This window comes from Argentina silus, assembly GCF_951799395.1.
Source record: "Argentina silus genome assembly, chromosome: Y".
In the NCBI taxonomy this organism is placed as follows: domain Eukaryota; kingdom Metazoa; phylum Chordata; class Actinopteri; order Argentiniformes; family Argentinidae; genus Argentina; species Argentina silus.
Window position 1 is genome coordinate 32,382,707 of NC_139654.1, and position 21,100 is coordinate 32,403,806.

Consider the following 21,100-nt stretch of genomic DNA (forward strand, 5'->3'; position numbering starts at 1 on the left):
TTGCTAGTAATGACAGTAACTCTCACCTTCTGCCTCCTCCTCCTTCTCATTCTGATAAAGGCAGCACTAGTCTACTAGCCTCAACTAACCCTGGAGTCAAGTTCTTTCATTTTACTACAGTGATGATGATGAGAACGATGTCCATAGAAACAAAATGTTTGTGAAACAAAGAGCCGTGTGACCTCATGTTGACTCTCCACATGTCAGAGAGGCATGTCTTGTTTGCATGTACACCAGAAATAATACCAAATATACCATAATGGACTGAAATGACCATGTGAAAAGATAGAATCATGTGTAAATAAATAAAATAACCTAGTAGATGAAATTTCTTTCTTTTTGCCATCAATCCTCACACAATACCCCATCATGACAAAGGGAAAACACTTTTTTTAAACATTACCATGACCCATTTTACCCCCCTCCCTCTCTCTTTCTCCCCCCCCCCATGACCCATGACCCCTGACCCCTTCCCCCCCCTCTCTCTTTCCCCCCCCCATGACCCCTTTCCCCCCCCTCTCTCTCTTCCCCCCCCCCTCACTCTCTCGCCCATTACTCACTCTCTCCCCCCCCCCTCTCTCTTGCCCATTACTCACTCTCTCCCCCCCCTCTCTCTCACACACACACACCCCCCCCCCCCCCCCCACACACACACACACACACATTATCACACAGACACACACACACTACACTGACACTACACCCTAAAGACTACACCCTACACAGTACACACTAAACATTACACCCTACACACTAGACCAGACCTGGGCATAGCACGGCCCGCAGGCCACATACGGTCCTTTGGCTGACGTTGACCGGCCCCCGTAGGAATAAATGGAAATTAGAAAATAAACGTATTGTTTTTTATTTATTTATACATTTTTTAAGCGTACCTAATGACTCGATTCGACATGTCGTAAAACATTGTGTGATGGGATGAGTCTGATTGACGGTATCTGATATTACCTTGTCACAAGATAGCACTCAAAATGTCTGGTCACGCCAAAAAAAGAAAGGTCGATGCCGAATTCAGAGTTTTCAACAAAACATGGACTGATAAGTATTTATTTACTATAGTCAGAGGTAAAACTGTGTGTATAGTTTGTGGAGAGCAGATTGCCGTTTTCAAGGATTACAATTTGAATCGACATTACGAGACGAAACACGCGGGAAAATACAAAGAGTTGACCGATGCTGAACGGTCACGGACAACAGAAGCTTTGCTAGCTAAGCTACAGAGGCAACAAGGCTTTTTTACCAAGCTTCACACATCCAGTGAGGCAGCAACCAAGACCAGCTTTATGATATCCCACAAAATCGCTAAAAACAGCAAGTCATTCTCGGAGGGGGAGTTCATTAAAGAGTGCTTGGTGGACTCTAATATGCCCCGAGAAAAAAGAAGCATTTGAGAAAGTCCCGCTGTCCAGGCGAACCGTGACGAGAAGGATCGAGGACATCGCAGGGAATTTGGAGCTTCAGCTGCAAAGTGAGATTGCAAATTTGGACTTTTTCTCCTTAGCTTTGGGCGAGAGCTGTGATGTCCGTGACACAGCCCAGTTACTTGTATTTTTACGTGGGATAACGAAAGACTTCAAGATTACGGAGGAGCTGGCAGCAGTGCGGTCAATGAAAGGGACGACGACGGGGAGCGATCTGTTTACGGAGGTAAATGCATGCATGGACGAGCTGGGACTGAGATGGGACAGACTGGCAGGTGTCACAACCGATGGTTGTCCAAATCTGACTGGGAAAAATGTTGGACTTTTGAAACGAATGCAAGATAAAGTGACTGAAATCGACCCAGAGCAGAAATTTGTATTTTTACATTGTATTCTCCATCAGAATGTGTTGTGCAAGTCAGTGTTAAAAGTGAACCATGTTACTGATGTTGTAACTAAAATAGTATGCTTTATCAGGGCAAGAGCATTAAATCACAGACAGTTTGTTGAGCTTTTGGAGGAGCATGAGTCTGAACATGGTGACATTGGTTACCACACAACTGTCAGATGGCTCAGCCTGGGCAAAGTGCTGAAAAGAGTTTGGGACCTGAAAGCAGAGATTCGGGAGTTTTGTGAGAAGAAAGGCAAAGACATCCCAGAGCTCTCAGATGGGGACTAGATTTAGCATTTGCTGTGGATGTGTCTGCACTGATGAATGAACTGAACACCAAACTGCAAGGCAAGGGCCTTTTTGTTCATGAAATGCACAGCCTGGTGAAGGCTTTCATGAGAAAGTTGCAGTTTCTTTCAAGCCAACTGGAGAGCAACACTCTCACTCACATGCAAACCCTGAAAGAAGTCAAACCATCAGCTGATCACCTCCACAGGTACTCATCCATGTTAGGAGCACTGCATGGTGAGTTTTCAAGGCGATTTGAAGATTTCAAAACAGTTGAGGATGAAATGAGCATGATCTTCTCTCCCTTCACCTGCATTGTGGATAATGCACCCAGTGACGTTCAGCTGGAGCTCATTGACCTGCAGTCTGATGTGGTACTGGCAGAGCACTTTAAGTCAGAATCAGTGCTGGACTTTTACTCCTCTCTCAAAAAGGAGAACTTTCCAAACATGAGGAGACATGCTCAGAAGGTTCTCTTTGGATCTACCTACATATGTGAACAAACATTTTCATTGATGAAGTTTAACAAATCCAGGTATAGATCCTCTCTCACTGATGATCATCTGTCAGCTGTGCTTCGCATAGCCACCTCAGACATTCAGCCTGACTTTGATACACTTGTTAAAGCCCAACAGAGACTAGATTTCTCTCACTGAACAAGAAAAAAAAAAAAAAGAAACAGTAAATTAGATGGTTAGACTACTTAATATTTGGAGTACAAAGACAATATTGATGTCTTTAGAAAGCTAAAGATCTCCTCTTTCCAACAATACTGTATATTAAACTAAAATGTGTTTTGGGGTTAATGTGACTGAGTAGAGAAATGAGCAAGTCACAAATGTTAAAAACATTCTTATTTTGTGTACCATTGTTTTTGAAAATGTGATTGAATAAATGACATTTCTTGTAAGGCAACCTCACTTTTTCATTACTTAATAATCATAACATTTACTCTTACCAGTCACAGCTTGTCAAAACAATGCAATTTACCGCTTTTTACAAAGAAATACAATTAATGTTATGTAGAATTGAGTTCAGGCTATTAGCCCGGCCCTCCATAATATTTTCTGTTTCTCATGTGGCCCCCTGGGAAAAATAATTGCCCACCCCTGCACTAGACCCTACACCCTATACACTACACCCTACATACTACACACTAAACACTCCACCCTAAACACTAAACACTACACACACACACTACACTGACACACTACACCCTAGACCCTAAACACTACACCCACACACACGGTCTCTGGCCTCCCGTCTTACAACTCTGATCCTTTGAGATTTCTGCCTCAACCTAACCACACTGTCCTATATGCCTAACCTTAACCCTAACCTGAACCTAACCCTGAACCTTTGTCAGAGGAATAAATGACAACTTTGAAATAACAGAGGAATTTCTTGCAATGGAATCAATGAAGGTGACAACGAGGGGATCGGACCTTTACGACCTAGTGTCTGTGTGCTTAGAAAGACTAAATCTACCATGGAGTAAACTGGCAAACGTCACCACAGATGGCTCCCCAAACCTTGACTGCGAGAAAGCACCAAATGATACCCAAAAAAACTCATTGACCTACAATGCGACTCCACTCTGAAGGAGAAGTACAACAGTCGCACAAGACACGTTTTACGCCTCACTGAGTGAAACAAAGTTTCCACACGTGAAAACATGCCCAGTTGATGCTGGTGTTATTCGGCTCCACGTGTGCGAACAAACATTCTCTGTGATGAACAATAACAAATCTGATCACGGTTAAGGGACCATCATCTGTCCTCTACACTGCGGATCTCTACGTCAAGAATGACACCAGACTTTGATGCTCGCTAGGAGGGGCAGGCAGCTGCATTGTTCACACTCAATATGAAATCAATATGGACACATACAGTGCTGTCAGGGTAAGATTCAACTGTACAATAGCGGTGTGAAAATTAAAAAAAGCTTATGTATCATGTTACTGCAGCCTAACGTTACTCTTACTAATACATTTGGGATTGAGTGGTGAAGCCTGTTCTCCAGTCTAAGTAAATTAATTTAATCTTGTTTAAAAGCAGCTGTTGTATTTTACTGTGGCTATCTTGCTCTAGTTTCTATTGAAAGCCATCTGTTTGAAGCCAATTGCTGTCAATCTCCAGTGGGAGGGCCTGAAACTACTCTGCAAGGTATTTTAACTCCTGCTCACCTTGGACTAGGACGAATACAATTGGGATTGAGTGGTGAAACCTGTCTGGTCGTTAACTGATCGTTAGGTAGGAGGGGCTGCTAACCTGCTCGTCATCAGCAATTACAGAATCTGCATTTCTATCCTGACGGTCACAGAGCAACAGCCTCTGCGACAACCTCCTGACATGAAGACACCTGACACAAAGACGAAGGAGTCAACCTGTGGAGTCCATCGAGGAAGGCCTGAGAGGAACGCCAAACTACTAAGTATTTATATTCTATTAGTTTCACTACTATTGAATTGTGAGTGTATTGAGAGCTACCTCCATCTTGTATTGCCCACGAACCCTCTCTCTCTATATCGGCAAATATCAAGATGTGCTTTCTCCCCATTCCTGTTATTTCATTTCTCAGGAGGACACATCAACGCTAAACCTCCCCTTGCAACCATTCCAATCTAATCTACCCATCATGCTCAACTGACCACGACCTCACTGTCGCGGGAGGACTTTGGAACTGCCAGTCAGCGGTCCAGAAAGCAGAGGCTCTCTCAGCTTATGTCTGCTTCATGTCTCTACACTTCCTTGCCCTCACAGAGACATGGATTACACCGGAAAACACAGCTACTCTGGCAGCCCTCTCTGATGCCGACTCCTTTTCTCATTCCCCTACACTCTCTGGTCGAGGAGGAGGAACAGGACTCCTCATCTCACCGAAGTGGTCACATAATGTCCTTCCCCTGTCACACCTGTCCATATCCACCTTTGAATTCCATGCCGTTTCTGTCACCTCCCCTGTCAAACTTCACATTGTCGTTATCTATCGTCCACCAGGTCAGCTTGGACACTTCTTAGATGAGATGGATGTCCTTCTCAGCTTCTTCCCTGAGGACGGTACACCGCTCTTACTACTGGGTGACTTCAACACCCAGTCAGAATAGCTTCACTCTTCTGGAGTACTTGACCTCCTCTCCTCCGACTCATAAGGCGGACAATCAGCTCGACCTTGTCCTCACCAGATCCTCCCATACCTCCAACCTTACTGTTACCCCTCTTCCAGTTTCTAATCATCATTTTGTATCCTTCTCCCTTCCCCTTAAATCCACCCCATCCCTGTCAGTTTCTACCCACACTGTGTCCTCTCGTCGCAACCTGCGTACCCGCTCTCTCTTCCTCTGTCTTATCCTCCATACCCTCTGTTGAATCCTTCTCTCTTCTATCCACTGATGCAGCCACCTCCACCCTCCACCATATCTCTTGGCTTGGTAATTTCCTCACATGGTTTCTCCTACCACTGCTATGCAGACGACACTCAACTCTTTCTCTCTTTCCCCCCCCGTCTGACTCACAGGTGGCAACACGTGTCTCTGCGTGTCTTGCAGACATTTCTGCTTGGATGTCAACCCACCACCTCAAGCTCAACCTCAACAAGACTGAGCTGTTCTTCCTTCCGGGGAAAGCCTGCCCTCTCCAAGACTTCCCCATCACAGTAGAGAACTCTACTGTGGCCTCCTCCCAGACAGCAAAGAACCTTGGAGTGATCCTTGACAACCACTTATCCTTTGTGTCACAGCGACAGCACGCTCCTGTAGATTCTTCCTCTACAACATCAGAAGGATATGTCCATTCCTCACCAGAGAAGCAGCACAACTTTTGGTCCAAACACTTGTGATCTCTCGCCTTGACTACTGCAACGCACTCTTGGCCAGGCTCTCTGCTTCTGCAGCTCATCCAGAATGCTGCCGCCCGTCTGGTGTTCAATCTCTCCAAATTCTCCCATGTCACCCCCCTCCTTCACACCCTTCACTGGCTCTCGGTAGCAGCTCGCATCAGATTCAAGACCCTGGTGCTCGCCTACCGGGCGGGAAAGGGAACAGCCCCTCCGTACTTTCAAGCAATGGTCAGCCCCCAAACCCCTGCCCGATCACTCCACTCTTCCACCTCGGCTGGCCGCCTGGCACTGCCGCCTCTACGTGGATATAGCAGTCGCTCTTCTCAGTCACGACTTTCCACTGTCCTGGCACCCCCGCTGGTGGAATGAGCTTCCCACTGCTGTCATGACTGCAGAGTCACAACCTCTTCCACCGTAGATTGAAGACCCATCTCTTCAGGCTACATCTTAACTGTCCCTCCTTAAGACCTCTTCATCCCCACTACCCCCCTGTGCAAAGACTTTTCTCTCTCTTCTGTTTCGTGTTTCACAGAATCGTGGCTGATTGAATCTACACCGGACTCCGCTGTACAGCTGCCTGGCTTTCAGCTGTTACGTGCGGATCGCGACCCAATACTTTCATGCAAAACGAAAGGTGGATGGATCTGTTTCTATAGAAATCAACGCTGGTGCAACGACGTGAAAGTGATTTTGCAAACTTGTTCTCCTGACCTGGAATCATTTTTCATCACCTGCAGACTGCTTTACTCTCCACGTGATATCACTTCTTTTATATTGGCTGGCGTTGGCATTTCACTTCATTTATATTGGCCCTCCGCAAGCTGATGTGAAAGTGGCTCAACGTCAACTGGCCGACCAAATATTAGGAGTGGAGAGAAGGACAGAGAACACGTATTCCCCAGTTATTGTCCTTGGGGACTTTAACAAGGGGAACTTAACTCAAACTCCCTTAATATAAACAGTTAATCTAATGCCCGACAAGGGAGATGATGATTTTGGATCATTGTTACAGCACCATCAGCAGAGCTTATCACGCAGTTCCTCGGGACTATCTGACCATGCTCTTATTCAATTTGATCTCGGCATACAGGCAGACACTAAAACTTTCTAAACCTGCTGTGCGGAGATCAAAGAATTGGAGCAGCAGAGGAGCTGCGTGACTGCCAAGATACCACAGACTGGGACATTTTTAAGACTGCTTCCAACAGCCAAGACCAGGGGTGTCCAAACTTTTTGCAAAGAGGGCCAGATTTGGTGAGGTGAAAATGTGCGAGGGCCGACCTTCAGCCTGAAATTCTTTGAACCATTAACAATAAATGCAAATAAACTATTTTATGACATTTTTATTGGAAATGGCATACCTTTCATTTCTTCACATGGCACACAAATTAACAAGTTTTACCAAAAGCAGTCTGCCTTTCAAATTTAAAGGCTACATAAAATGAAGAAAAGCAGTCTGAGTAAAAAAAACTTTCAAGAAGCTTAAACATAGAACAACTTAGGTTCATTTGAAACATTACATATTATTCACTATTAAATGTTCACTGTAAACTTTTAAATTCAAAACATATGACATATAACAGTTATCTTATTCAGAAGTGCAAAACATTGAGGGCCATACGACTCAGTGGATATTCAAAACTGTGGCTTTGATCATCACAAAAAAATAATTCACTGAGATTTTGGAATGTATTCATCTCAGACGACAAAAACAAATAAGTTGCCTTGCCTGCACTAATGTGATGGGTGACACTGAGATCTCGACTGCATTAAATAGGCCAGGTCTGGCTCAAAGACAGTGGTTTTGATGCGCAAGATGTCACGCAGGTGAGAGTCACTTAGTCTTGTCCTCACGCGGTTCTTGTTAAAGTTCATAACCGAGAATGTGTTCTCGCAAAATACGTCGAGCCAAACAAACCGAATCTCTTGGAACCTGCCTTTATCAAGCTGGCGGTAAAAGTTGACGAGAGAGCTGTTGGTGCCAGCTGCACCACTCGGGGTCACACTGCAGCTCAATGAGCTCCAGCTGCAGGTGGTCCGGAGCATCATCAGGTTGCACAGAGAAAGGAGAGGAAAAAAGCGTCATCTCCTTTTCAATAGCTGTGAAATCCCGAAAGCGTTGTTGAAACTCCTCAGCCAGAGATGAGATGTCTGCTGCATACCTCCTCGTTTGCGCACTGTTATTGTTCTGTGGAAACTGGACATTATTTCCTGTAGCGCTGGGAAATGTGTGGTATTGGGTTGCGTTTGTGACAGGTGCCTTTGGAAAAATTGCAGCTTGGTCCCAAAGGCTTTGATGTGTGAATACAGTTCGCTTACCACTGCATTTTGCACCTGAAGGCTAGGCAAGGTTTGCAGTGCTTGGCAATCAGCGTTGCCACCTCGTAGCTCGCCTTTGTAGCATTTTCATTTGACTCGCGGGCTCTTGTGAAAAAGCGCTGCTGTGACGTTAAAACAGCTTCCAGTTGCGCCATAGGTCTGCTGCCATCTTCTGGTGAAATATAAAATAGCTTTTTTGTACGCGCGTATTTTATACTCTGGTCAACAGTGCTGGCGGGCCGCATATTATAGATTTTATGACAGAGACTGCGGGCCGGTGGAAATTTAACCGGGCCGGACTTTGGACATGTCTATGACGTCTATGACGTCATACATCAGCTTTCTTCTGTGAGGACAGATGTATTCCAACACGCACCAGGGTGAGTCACAACAATGACAAGCCCTGGTTCACAGCAAGACTCAATCAGCTTGCTTTGGAGAAGGAGAAGGCTTTCAGGAGTGGAGACAAGGAAAGGTTTAGACTGGCTAAGTACAGTGGGGGAAATAATTATTTGATCCCCTGCTGATTTTGTTAGTTTGCCCGATTACAAAGAAATGAGCGGTCTATAATTTTTATGGTACTTTTATTTTAACAAATAGAGACAGAATATCAACAAAGAAGTCCAGAAAAAACACATTATATAAAGTTATAAATTCATTTGATCCCCTACAAACCAGCAAGAATTCTGGCTCATACAGACCGGTTATATGCCCATGAGGCACACAGATTAGTCCTGTCACTTTAGGAAAAGTACTCCTAATCTCTGCTTGCTATGGGTATAAAAGACACCTGTCAATAGAATCAATCTCTTCCATTCCAACCTCTCCACCACCATGGGCAAGACCAAAGAACATTGAAAGGACATCAGGGTAAGAGTTGTAGACCTGCACAAGGCTGGAATGGGCTACAAGACCATCAGCAAGAAGCTTGGTGAGAAGGAGACAACTGTTGGTACAATTATTAGAAAATGGAAGAAATACAAAATAACCATCAATCACCCTCGGCCTGGAGCTCCATGCAAGATCTCGCCTCGTGGGGTAAGGATGATCATGAGAAGGGTGAGGGATCAGCCCAGAACTACACGGGAGGAGCTTGGTAATGATCTCAAGGCAGCTGGGACCACAGTCACCAAGAAAACCATTGGTAACACACTACACCGTAACGGATTGAAATCCTGCAGTGCCCGCAAGGTCCCCCTGCTCAAGAAGGCACATGTACAGGCCCATCTGAAGTTTGCCAATGAACACTTAAATGATTCAGAGAAGGCTTGGGAGAAGGTGATGTGGTCAGATGAGACAAAAATTGAACTCTTTGGCATGACTCTTCGTGTTTGGAGGGAGAGAAATGCTGAATGCTACAATCCCAAGAACACCATCCCCACCGTCAAACACGGAGGTGGAAACATTATGCTTTGGGGTTGTTTCTCTGCTAAGGGTACAGGACGACTTCACTGCATTGAGGGGCCAATGGACGGGGCCATGTACCGTAAGATCTTGGACGAGAACCTCCTTCCCTCAGCCAGAGCACTGAGGATGGGTCGTGGATGGGTCTTCCAGCATGACAATGACCCAAAACATACAGCCAAGGCAACAAAGGAGTGGCTCAAGAAGAAGCACACTAAGGTCATGGAGTGGCCTAGCTAGTCTCCAGACCTTAATCCTATAGAAAATTTGTGGAGGGAGCTGAAGATTCGAGTTGCCAAGCAAAAGCCTTGAAACCTTCAGGATTTGGAGAGGATCTGTAAAGAGGAGTGGACCAAAATCCCTCCTGAGATGTGTGCAAACCTGGTGACCAACTATAAGAAACGTCTGACTTCTGTGCTTGCCAGCAAGGGTTTCTCCACCAAGTACTAAGTCATGTTTTGCTTGGGGATCAAATACTTATTTCCTTCGATCAAATGCAAATGAATTTATAACTTTATATAATGTGTTTTTTCTGGACTTCTTTGTTGATATTCTGTCTCTATTTGTTAAAATAAAAGTACCATAAAAATTATAGACCGCTCATTTCTTTGTAATCGGGCAAACTAACAAAATCAGCAGGGGATCAAATAATTATTTCCCCCACTGTATTTCCTTCGATCAAATGCAAATTAATTTATAACTTTATATAATATGTTTTTCTGGACTTTTTTTGTTGATATTCTGTGTCTATTTGTTAAAATAAAAGTACCATAAAAATTATATACTCAAAGAAGCTGGAAGAACAATTTGCAGCCAACGAGCAGCCTCGTCAGTCTGGAAAGGCCTTCGAGAGATCATAGACTGCAAAACCAAATCCCCCCACTCTATGGAAGACCTCAGACTTGCAAACGACCTGAATGACTTCTACTGTAAATTCGACAGACAATGGAACAGTCCCGACTCTGACCCACACAACCAACCCCCCTCCACAGCTATCACACCTCTTCTTACCAGCCTGAGACACTGCCCCCCCCCCCCCCCCCCCCTCTACACAATGGACCCAGACAACCCCCTCCCCCCATCACACCTCTCTCCATCCAGGATGGATAACCCTAACCCTTAACTACAGACTACAGACCAGTCACCCTGACCTCTGTGGTAATGAAGACCTTTTGAGCGCCTCGTGCTCACCCACCTCAAGGCCATCACCAACCCCCACCTCGACCGACTGCAGTTTGCCTACAGAGCCAACAGGTCTGTAGACGACGCAGTCAACATGGGACTCCACTTCATCCTCCAGCACCTAGACTCCCCCGGCACCTACGCCAGGATCCTGTTTGTGGACTTCAGCTCCGCATTCAACAGCATCGCTCCAGCTCTCCTCCAGGACAAGCTATCCCAGCTGAGCATGCCTGAGCCCACCTGCAGGTGGATCACTGACTTCCTGACAGGAAGCAGCACGTGCAGCTGGGCAAGCTTGTCTCGGAGCCCCGGACCATCAGCACTAGAGCCCCGCAAGGCTGTGTGCTCTCTCCCCTACTCTTCTCCCTCTACACCAACAGCTGCATCTCGAGCCACCCTTCTGTCAAACTCCTGAAGTTCGCGGATGACATAACCCTCATTGGATTAATCTCCAATGGGGATGAGTCCGCCTAAAGAGAGGAAGTTGACAGCCTGGCTTCCTGGTGCAGCCAGAGCAACTTGGAGCTGAACGCCCTAAAAACTGTAGAGATGGTAGTAGACTTCAGGAGAAGCCCAGCCCCAACCGCCCCCCTCATCATGTGTGACTCCCCAGTTAACACTGTGGAGTCATTCAGATTCCTGGGGACAATAATTTCAAAGGACCTCAGGTGGGCGGAGAACATCACCTCCACCATCAAGAAGGCCCAGCAGAGGATGTTCTTCCTGCGGCAGATGAAGAAATTCAACATGCCGCAGAAAGTGATGGTTGAGTTCTACATGGCCATCATTGAGTCCATCCTCAGCTCATCTATCACCATCTGGTTCGCTGCCTCCACTGCCAAGGACAAAGGCAGACTGCAGCGGACTATTCGGTCAGTCGAGAAGGTCATCGGCTGCAACCTGCCATCTCTCCTGGACCTGTTCCACTCCAGGACCAGTAAGAGAGCAGGAAAGATCATAGCTGATCCTTCCCATCCTGGTCACCACCTCTTCCATAGACTTCCATCCGGCAAAAGGTTCCGGTCAATCAAGACCAAAACCTTGCGCCTCGTGAACAGTCTCTTCCTCATGGCAGTGGGGCTCACAAACAAGCTCCCTGACTCTGGGACTTCCACCCCCACCCTTACACACACACACACACACACACAATGCACTGACAGTGTAATTTATAATTATTTAAAATTATTCTCATTTATCGTGTACATGCCCCATACCCATTTCACAGCCTCTAGCCTCATTGCCACTTAGCCTCGCACAGCCTACAAAATGTATTGTTTTATTGTTCTTTTTTGTGAATTTGTAAATTTGTTATTGCTATTTTGTTAATATTTTGCTATTTTGTAAATTTCTTGTCAATTTTTGCAATTGTTTTTTATGTCCCATGCACCAGCCTCACCAAGTCAATTTCCTGTATGTGCAAATATACTTGGCCAAATAAAAGAATTCAGATTCTGATTCATAGATGTATTTTTTTCTTATGATGACTGATGGTATACACTCACCGGCCACTTTGTTAGGTACACCTCGCTAGTACCGGGACCCCCTTTTGCCTTCAGAACTGCCTTAATTCTTTGTGGCATAGATTCAACAAGGTGCTGGAAACATTCCTCAGAGATTTTGGTCCATATTGACATGATAGCATCACACAGTTGCTGCAGATTTGTCAGCTGCACATCCATGATGTGAATCCCTTCGTTCCACCGCATCCCAAAGGTGCTCTATTGGATTGAGATCTGGTGACTCTGGAGGCCATTGGAGTACAGTGAACTCATTGTCATGTTCAAGAAACCAGTTTGAGATGATGTGAGCTTTGTGACATGGCGCTTTATCCTGCTGGAAGTAGCCATCAGAAGATAGGTACACTGTGGTCATAAAGGGATGGACATGATCAGCAACAATACTCAGGTAGGCTGTGGCGTTTAAATGGTGCTCAATTGGTACTAAGGGGCCCAAAGTGTGCCAAGAAAATATCCCCCACACCATTACACCACCACCACCAGCCTGAACCGTTGATACAAGGCAGGATGGATCCATGCTTTCATGTTGTTTACACCAAATTCTGACCCTACCATCTGAATGTCGCAGCAGAAATCGAGACTCATCAGACCAGGCAACGTTTTTCCAATCTTCTATTATCCAATTTTGGTGAGCCCGTGCGAACTGCAGCCTCAGTTTCCTGTTCTTAGCTGACACGAGTGGCACCCGGTGTGGTCTTCTGCTGTTGTAGCCCATCTGCTTCAAGGTTCGACGTGTTGTGCGTTCAGAGATAGTCTTCTGCATACCTTGGTTGTAACGAGTGGTTATTTTAGTTACTGTTGCCTTTCTATCATCTCAAACCAGTCTGGCCATTCTCCTCTGACCTCTGGCATCAACAATGCATTTTCGCCCAGAGAACTGCCGCTCACTGGATATTTTCTCTTTTTCGGACCATTCTCTGTAAACCCTAGAGATGGTTGTGCGTGAAAATCCCAGTAGATCAGCAGTTTCTGAAATACTCAGACCAGCCCATCTGGCACCAACAACCATGCCACGTTCAAAGTCACTTAAATCACCTTTCTTCCCCATTCTGATGCTTGGTTTGAACTTCAGCAGGTAGTCTTGACCATGTCTACATGCCTAAATGCATTGAGTTGCTGCCATGTGATTGGCTGATTAGATATTTGCGTTAAAGAGCAGTTGAACAGGTGGACCTAATAAAGTGGACGGTGAGTGTTGATGATTCACTTACTTCGTCAAATGTATTTGTTGTAAGTCGCTTTGGATAAAGGCATCTGCTAAATGCCATGAATTTAAATAGAATTCCTCCAACCCAAACGAGCCCCGAACCCCTCCACTCCAAACTAACCCCAAGTCCCTCCACTCCAAAATAGCCCCTAACCCCTCCACCCAAAACAAACCCCTACCTCTTCACCCTGCACCCCAAACTAACCCCTAACCCCTACCCCTCCACCCCAAAAGAACCCCCAAGCCCTCCACCCCAAACTGGCCCCTAACCCCTTCACCCCAAACGAACCCCTACCTCTTCACCCTGCACCCCAAAATAACCCCTAACCCCTCCACCCCAAAAGAACCCCCAAGCCCTCCACCCCAAACGAAACCTTAACCCCTCCACCCCAACTTGCCTCTAACCCCTCCACCCAAAACAAACCCCTACCTCTTCACCCTGCACCCCAAACTAACCACTAACCCCTCCACCCCAAACTACAGTCATGAGAAAAAATTAGGACACCCTATGAAAACCTTTGTCTTCTTCAACATATTCAAACATATGGACATTTGATATTCATTTGAACAATATTGAAAAATTGAGGTAATATAACTAAACAAATACAACTGAAACAAATTATTTAAAAAATGATTGGTAAAATGTAATTAATAGAAATGCAATCTTCTTGTGAGGAAAAAGTTAGGACACCCCCACATTTAGTTCCACTTAAAATGCCTAAAATTATAATAAAGAGCACCACATCAGGTGCAAATGATTAGAACATCGTTACAGAGGATTTTGGAGGAGCCTGTCCTATTTAAGCCTCAGATATTTAGTTTGGTTTGCTCTTGATTGTTGAAGTGAGTTGCATCACCATGGCGAGATCAAAAGAGCTCTCTGAGGCCTTCAGAAGAAAAATTGTAGATGCATATGAGTCTGGGAAGGGATATAAAAAGATCTCCAAACTATTCGAAATTGGCCATTCCACTGTCCGGAAAATAATTTACAAGTGGAGAACATTTAAAACCACCACCAACATGGCCAGGTCAGGCCGCCCAAGCAAGTTCAGCATAAGAGCTGACCGAAAGATGCTTAAAGAAGTCTCCAACAATCCCAGAATGTCATCACGAGACCTACAGGTATCTCTTGCCACAATTGATGTCAAAGTACATGCATCCACCATAAGAAAGAGACTGAACAAGTTTGCATTACATGGGAGGTGTGCAAGGAGGAAACCCCTGCTGTCAAAAAAAAACATCAGGGCAAGACTAAAGTTTGCCAGAGAACACCTAGAGAAAGACCAGAACTTCTGGAACAATGTGCTTTGGACAGATGAATCCAAAGTTGAACTATTTGGGCACAGTAAGAGTAAACATGTTTGGCGCAAAACCAAGACAGCATTTGAGAACAAGAACCTCATACCAACTGTGAAGCATGGGGGTGGAAATGTCATGGTTTGGGGCTGCTTTTCTGCAGCAGGGCCTGGTCAGCTCACCATCATAGAATCCACTATGAATTTTGTATTGTATCAGAGGGTGCTTGAGGAAAATGTGAGACCATCTGTTCGACAGTTGAAGCTGAAGCAGATGTGGACCATGCAACATGACAATGACCCAAAACATTCCAGTAAATCTACCAAGGAATGGCTCAAGAAAAATAAATTGAGAGTTCTGGAATGGTCAAGTCAAAGCCCGGATCTTAATCTTATTGAGATGCTGTGGATTGATTTGAAACTGGCTGTGCATGCAAGACACCCCTCGAACATCACACAGCTGAAAGAATTCTGCAAGGAGGAGTGGGAAAAACTTTCTCCCAATTGATGTCAGAGACCTGTAGACAGTTATAAGAAACGTCTAATTGAGGTTATTTCAGCCAAGGGGGGCAATACTAGCTATTAGGGCATAGGGTGTCCTAACTTTTTCCTCAGTAGGAATTGGCATTATTGTTAATTTTTCGTTAAATAAATTATTACAAAGTTACATTTTCATAGTTTTTTGTTCAATTACATCCCCTTTATCTATAGACATTGTTAGAAAGAAGATAACATATTGATATGTCCATATTTTTAAGAGAATAACTTAATATTTTGGGGGGTGTCCTAACTTTTTCTCATGACTGTATCCCCAAACCCCTCCACTCCAAACTAGCCCCTAAGCCCTCCACCCCAAACTGGCCCCTAACCCCTCCACCCAAAACTAGCCCCAAACCCCTCCACGCCAAACAAACCCCCTACCTCTTCACCCTGCACCCCAAACTAACCACTAACCCCTCCACCCCAAACTGGCCCCTAACCCCTCCACCCCAAACAAACCCCTACCTCTTCACCCTGCACCCCAAACTAACCCCTAACCCTCCACCCCCCCAAAAAAAACCTAAGCCCTCCACCCCAATCAAATCCCTAACCCCTCCACCTCAACTTGCCCCTAACCCCTCCACCCAAAACAAACCCCTACCTCTTCACCCTGCACCCCAAACTAACCACTAACCCCTCCACCCCAAACGAGCCCCTAACCCTTCATCCCAAACTAGTCTCTCCACCTCTGCCTTCTAGCCCCTACCCCCTAGGTCCTTGGTAGTGTAGGTCTGACGGGATTGGATATTCATGTCTAGCAACAGGAGTGGCTAGCTCGATGGTAGGGGCTATCAGGGGGTCCATTACATTTGGAATTCAGCATTAGACCCTGAGTGATATATAGGCTACACTATTGGCTGTACTCACACATGGTCTAAATGGATTCACACAGCAATACCGCACCATACACAACCGTGTCTCAGGTAGGTCATAACTGTATCATTACTCGGGTTGGACGGCATACAGGTGTGAAAAAATGTATACCGTCCTCAAATTTTACTGGGGTATGCAGTATAACCGCAATTTGTTTTTAAATAATGGTCATGGGGGAGCCGTCTTTGCTCCATATATTTAATCTTCATTGAAAAACTCAATTATTTATGTGGTGACGGTCATACGGCTATACCGTATGACATTTAGCCTAAACAATCATTTGAACTTGACATCCTGATCACAGCATGACAAACTAAAGAAACAGTTGGATAGCATAATACGATAGCTTAATAAGAAGCATCACACACAGCATTCGTAATAATATAATATCATATATAATATCGTCCTGTAGCCTATAGGCTATAATTTGTCTCTAAGAATATTGATTTAGTTACCGTTATGAGACTGTTCTGGGAGTCCTAATTCTGCTTGCTTCTTTTTGAGCTCTCTATTTCAGGGCCAGCTGTGATAATGGCACGGCAGACTCAGAGGGCCCGCTCTGTCCGTTGCTTCTGGTCCTGCACTGCGTTTGTCACCGCCAGATTGAGGTTGTGGTCAAAACAGTTGAGCCATGGCCAATTCAGGGCCCTGATGGCAGCTGCAATGTTAGCAGTATTGTCGTTATGGCCGAGAGTTTATTCGCATTCCAATCCTTAAGTGCCGTGCGGACTGCATCAACAATGTTGTCCGCTGTGTGGTTTTCTGGAAAAAAGCTAGTCTGTAGGCATTTTGACTGTAGGTTCCAGTCGGGTGTGAAAAAGTGGACAGTTAACAACATGTTTGGTGTCATGTTAACTGACTATCACAAATCCATTGTCTGAACCCGACAGCAGCACTTGATACAGACAGATATCCCATCCGTGCAGCTGTTAATGGGTGTTTCAGTTTGAGGTGTGTTGGAATTGGACAATATTCTGTGTGCCTCTCAGTACACAACGCAGAGACATAATATCAGAGCTAGGGAAAAGGGGGCCTAGGACCTGTAGCCTCCAAGGCCAAATTCCATTGAAAGTCTATATATTTTCTTTGGGAGATGAGACTCCCAGAGAGAGAGAGAACCTGCTAGCCTGAAACATAATTTCTTTGTAACAAACTGCGCTTCATTTGGTAGTTTGATAGATAATGGAGCAGAAATGTTATGACTGTATTGAAAAGCACACTGTGGGCATTTTCAAATCCTGCGGGATACCGTATTACCGTCCAACCCTCGTCATTACCATCCATTACACACACACACACACACGGTGCTTCAGAGTGGCCCTGGAGAGAAAGAGAGACTGCACATACAGACAAATACATCTTTGCTTTTCATTCTTCTATTACCGTGTGGGGTTTTACAAGCTAACTGCCCCCCAGCGCTGGCTAGGGCTCTGCATCCGCTATTAAAGAGCCACTCCTGAATCCTGACACTGGAGAGACCAGACCCGACAGGGAATGTGTGCGAGTGTGAGTCTGCACTTTGCAGGTCTAAGTTTCCAGCTGAAGAGGCTGGGTGTTGGTAGAGAGACGTGACAGGGTTGGGTCTCTCTGTGGGTAGTAGGGAGCCTAACGAAAGGGACGAGCCGGCGAGACTCTGGCTGGGGCTGGGCCTTCTCCCCCCTTCACATCGGATAACACTGGACGTTGACTAACCCTCACTGGGGCAGGGGGCCGGGGGGAGAGATGGAGGTCTGAGGAGGTGGAACACTGGGAGATTACAGGGGTGATGTGGTTTAATCATGCAGGGAAGAACCGAAGACACCCCCTTGAATCATGCTTCCTAACGGTCATACAATGTTACATACACAACACAATCACATACACAACACAACAGTAATCAGTGCCAGCCCAGGCGAGGGAGGCTCGGATCAAACAACAATGAACCACAGAGAGATGCTGAACCATGTAGCCTACCTATGGCGTCTACCACATCCTGGAGCAACATGGACACCAGAGGAGGCTGGTGGAGGTAGAAATCGGAGGACGGGCTCATTGGAATGCATGGAATGGAATGACCTTCACCAGCCTCTACAGATGGACACAGAGGAGACTAAGGGGCATACTAGACTATAGCCTCCTCACTATGGGAACGGGTGGGTCCGGTGTGTCACACTCCAAGCCCACTGCGTGCATAGCACAGACTGAGGCCTGTACTGACCCAGTATGCTGTCTATGAATAAAGCCATCCTCAACCGATATGTGTTGGTTACATTAGTCACAACGTCTACAAATGAACCAAGAGGAGAACTTAGCATATTTTCCTGTTGAGTAGACAGTAACCATAGACTATACAGAGTTGTAATGGAGCATGTAAAAAACCTCTCTGAGTTGTAAGGCGAGACTGTTAGAGCAGCCATAGTGAGTTAATAGAGTGGAATTGGTACTCTGTCGCCAGTGGCAAAGACGTTTGTTTCAGAAGCATCCCTTCTGGTGTGATCCTGCACTGTTCTTTCTCTTCCGTCCTCATCCCTCTCTCTCTTCTTCTGTCTAGGATCGGAGTAACAATATCTCCTCCCTTTAGTGGCTTTGACTGCACTAAGTTACCTGACCATGTCAGTCAGTCAGTCAGTCAGACAGACACACGCGCACACACAGTCTGACACTCTCTCACACACACAGTGACAGATTTTTTGCTGTCACTGCCAAATCTGCGCTTCTACTTGCCCTGATAAATTGCCAAATAAATCTGGATTAGCAGGTCCAAGGAAACGAGCGAACGTTTTTGCTTTAGCTGGTTTACAAACAACTGGATGCTGGCACTGATGGCAATGCCTTATTTCCGCTAACGCGTCGTTGTCAGAGATTGCTAACGTTAGCTAGCCACAGTCAGAGTATACCATTACACTTAAATTCATAAAAAGCTAGCGAATCAACTGTTTCGTATTATACAATGTGTGTCTGTTTCTACCTGAATGTTGGGTGAATATATTGATCGCTGGGTCCGGTACATTAACGGCAGCAGTCCTGCCTGGCGTCCCGGCGCTGCTGACTTCCCGTGGTCTCCTCCCGGCGCTGCTTCCCCGGTTCCCTTTCCCGTGGTGTGGCTGTTGCGGTGGGTGCCCCGTCGATGCACCCTCACCGACACGGCCTACCTGTTGTCCCATCCCCGCTGTTCGGTGTAAAGATGTTCGGGACGAAGCGAGCCAACCCTTCGCACTCCTGTCTCACATCCCCCAACTATGGAGCGGCCTGTTCCGAATACTCTTCGTCAACCCCCTCTTCCACCCGACTCCAAGCTACTTGTTAGCTCGATAGCTAGCCAGCTATCAGTGTGACATCCACCCACCTTGCCTCAAACAATAACGCTAAAAGCCTCACGAATAAATGAAAACAACTGTTTGCCAACGGTCCGCGGGATCGCGAGGCTGCAATGTTCGCTCCTTAACGGCCGTTATTCTGGGAAATACGGACCCTTTCAGGGTCGTTTCACCGTGCTCCGGCCACTGCGCGCCCCCTCTGCTGCCGCCATCTTTACCGCAGAATACAGCTGGGTTTCGCTCCGCTTGTCACAATGATCCATTCCTACCCCGGCCCGATGTCCCCAACTCTACCAAGACCTCCCGGCCGCTAGAGGTGGACATTCGGGGACCAACTATAGCTTACACCTGGACCAGAAAACTGCTAGACATGAGTTTTATTATGGGGGCCCCAATATACACTTAATAATGCTGTGGACACTGTCATCAGAACTTTGAACGAATGTAATGTTGCTGTGTGTGTGGTTCCTTAGCATTTACTTAATAAAAACATTACAAGAGTCAATGATGTGCTGTTTGTTTGGTGGTGGGGTCCTAGTCAAGTCAAGTCAAGTCAAGTCAAAGTGTATTGGTCATATGCACAGGATACAGTTGTAAATTGCAATAATGAAATGCTTACTTTGCCAGCTTCCTCTCAACAGTGCAAACTCTTCTAAAAGTCCTACTCTTTTGACAAGAACATGCAAATGAAATGCTGAATCAATAGAGCTTATATCCATTCCATTGAGGTGTATCAAGATACACAGCCTTCATTTGGACAGAAATGTGAAGATTAAGAGTAGATCATCTCCACAGGTTACCTGCACAGGTAGACCATGATACAGGCCAGTGCATCACCACCACAATACTCTAAGTTAGTCTCAGAGTGGGCTGATAACTACATGGCCATTGTCCCCACAAGCAGCAAATCTCAACATTCATATAGCCTACGGTCATATCATTATCGGTAGATGCTAAGTGGGATCCATGGGGCGATCCTACTCTAAACCCTAACCCGAGCCTGAACCCCCTCTCCTAATCATAACCCTTACCTAACCTAAGTTTACCTTTAAACGTTTTAAATCTCAACTTCAATGAGGTGACGTCAGAGTTGGGTCGTCCCAAGGATCCCACTTAGCATTAACCTTTCATTATCATAACACAGAATAGATAGTTTCTAGCTGAATACAATTACTAATTTTCACACAAATAACCATAGGACCAAGAAGTATTTGGTGAAAGCCATCCCAAGTTTTATTCTCTTTATATTTCATAAGTTATAATAACCTTTTCTATGAAAGGTATATCAGAAACCACAACGGTGCTTGTGAGGTTCAACATACAGAAGTCACAATGTCAACCCTGTATGGGCCTCAGGATACCACTTAACCATTATGTTTTCAACCTGACAGTGTATACAATACAATATATAATGCACGTATCCTTATATTTTCTTTAACACTACTGCACATACTGTACATACCTGTTTATACTGTTTATACGGCATTCCATATTTATATTTATTCTGCTAT

General features: G+C 45.6%; 1 protein-coding gene across 1 annotated transcript in view; it reads right to left on the bottom strand.

Moving 5' to 3' along the window:
- Positions 1-19,993, bottom strand: part of LOC310823571 (tyrosine-protein kinase ABL2-like) — a 55,774-nt gene extending 35,781 nt beyond the window's left edge. The window contains exon 1 of the mRNA XM_083696448.1: positions 19,241-19,993. Coding sequence (XP_083552574.1) covers positions 19,241-19,436 — 196 coding nt within the window. The 5' untranslated portion in view covers positions 19,437-19,993. The remainder of the gene's footprint in view (positions 1-19,240) is intronic.
- Positions 19,994-21,100: the final 1,107 nt, after the last annotated feature.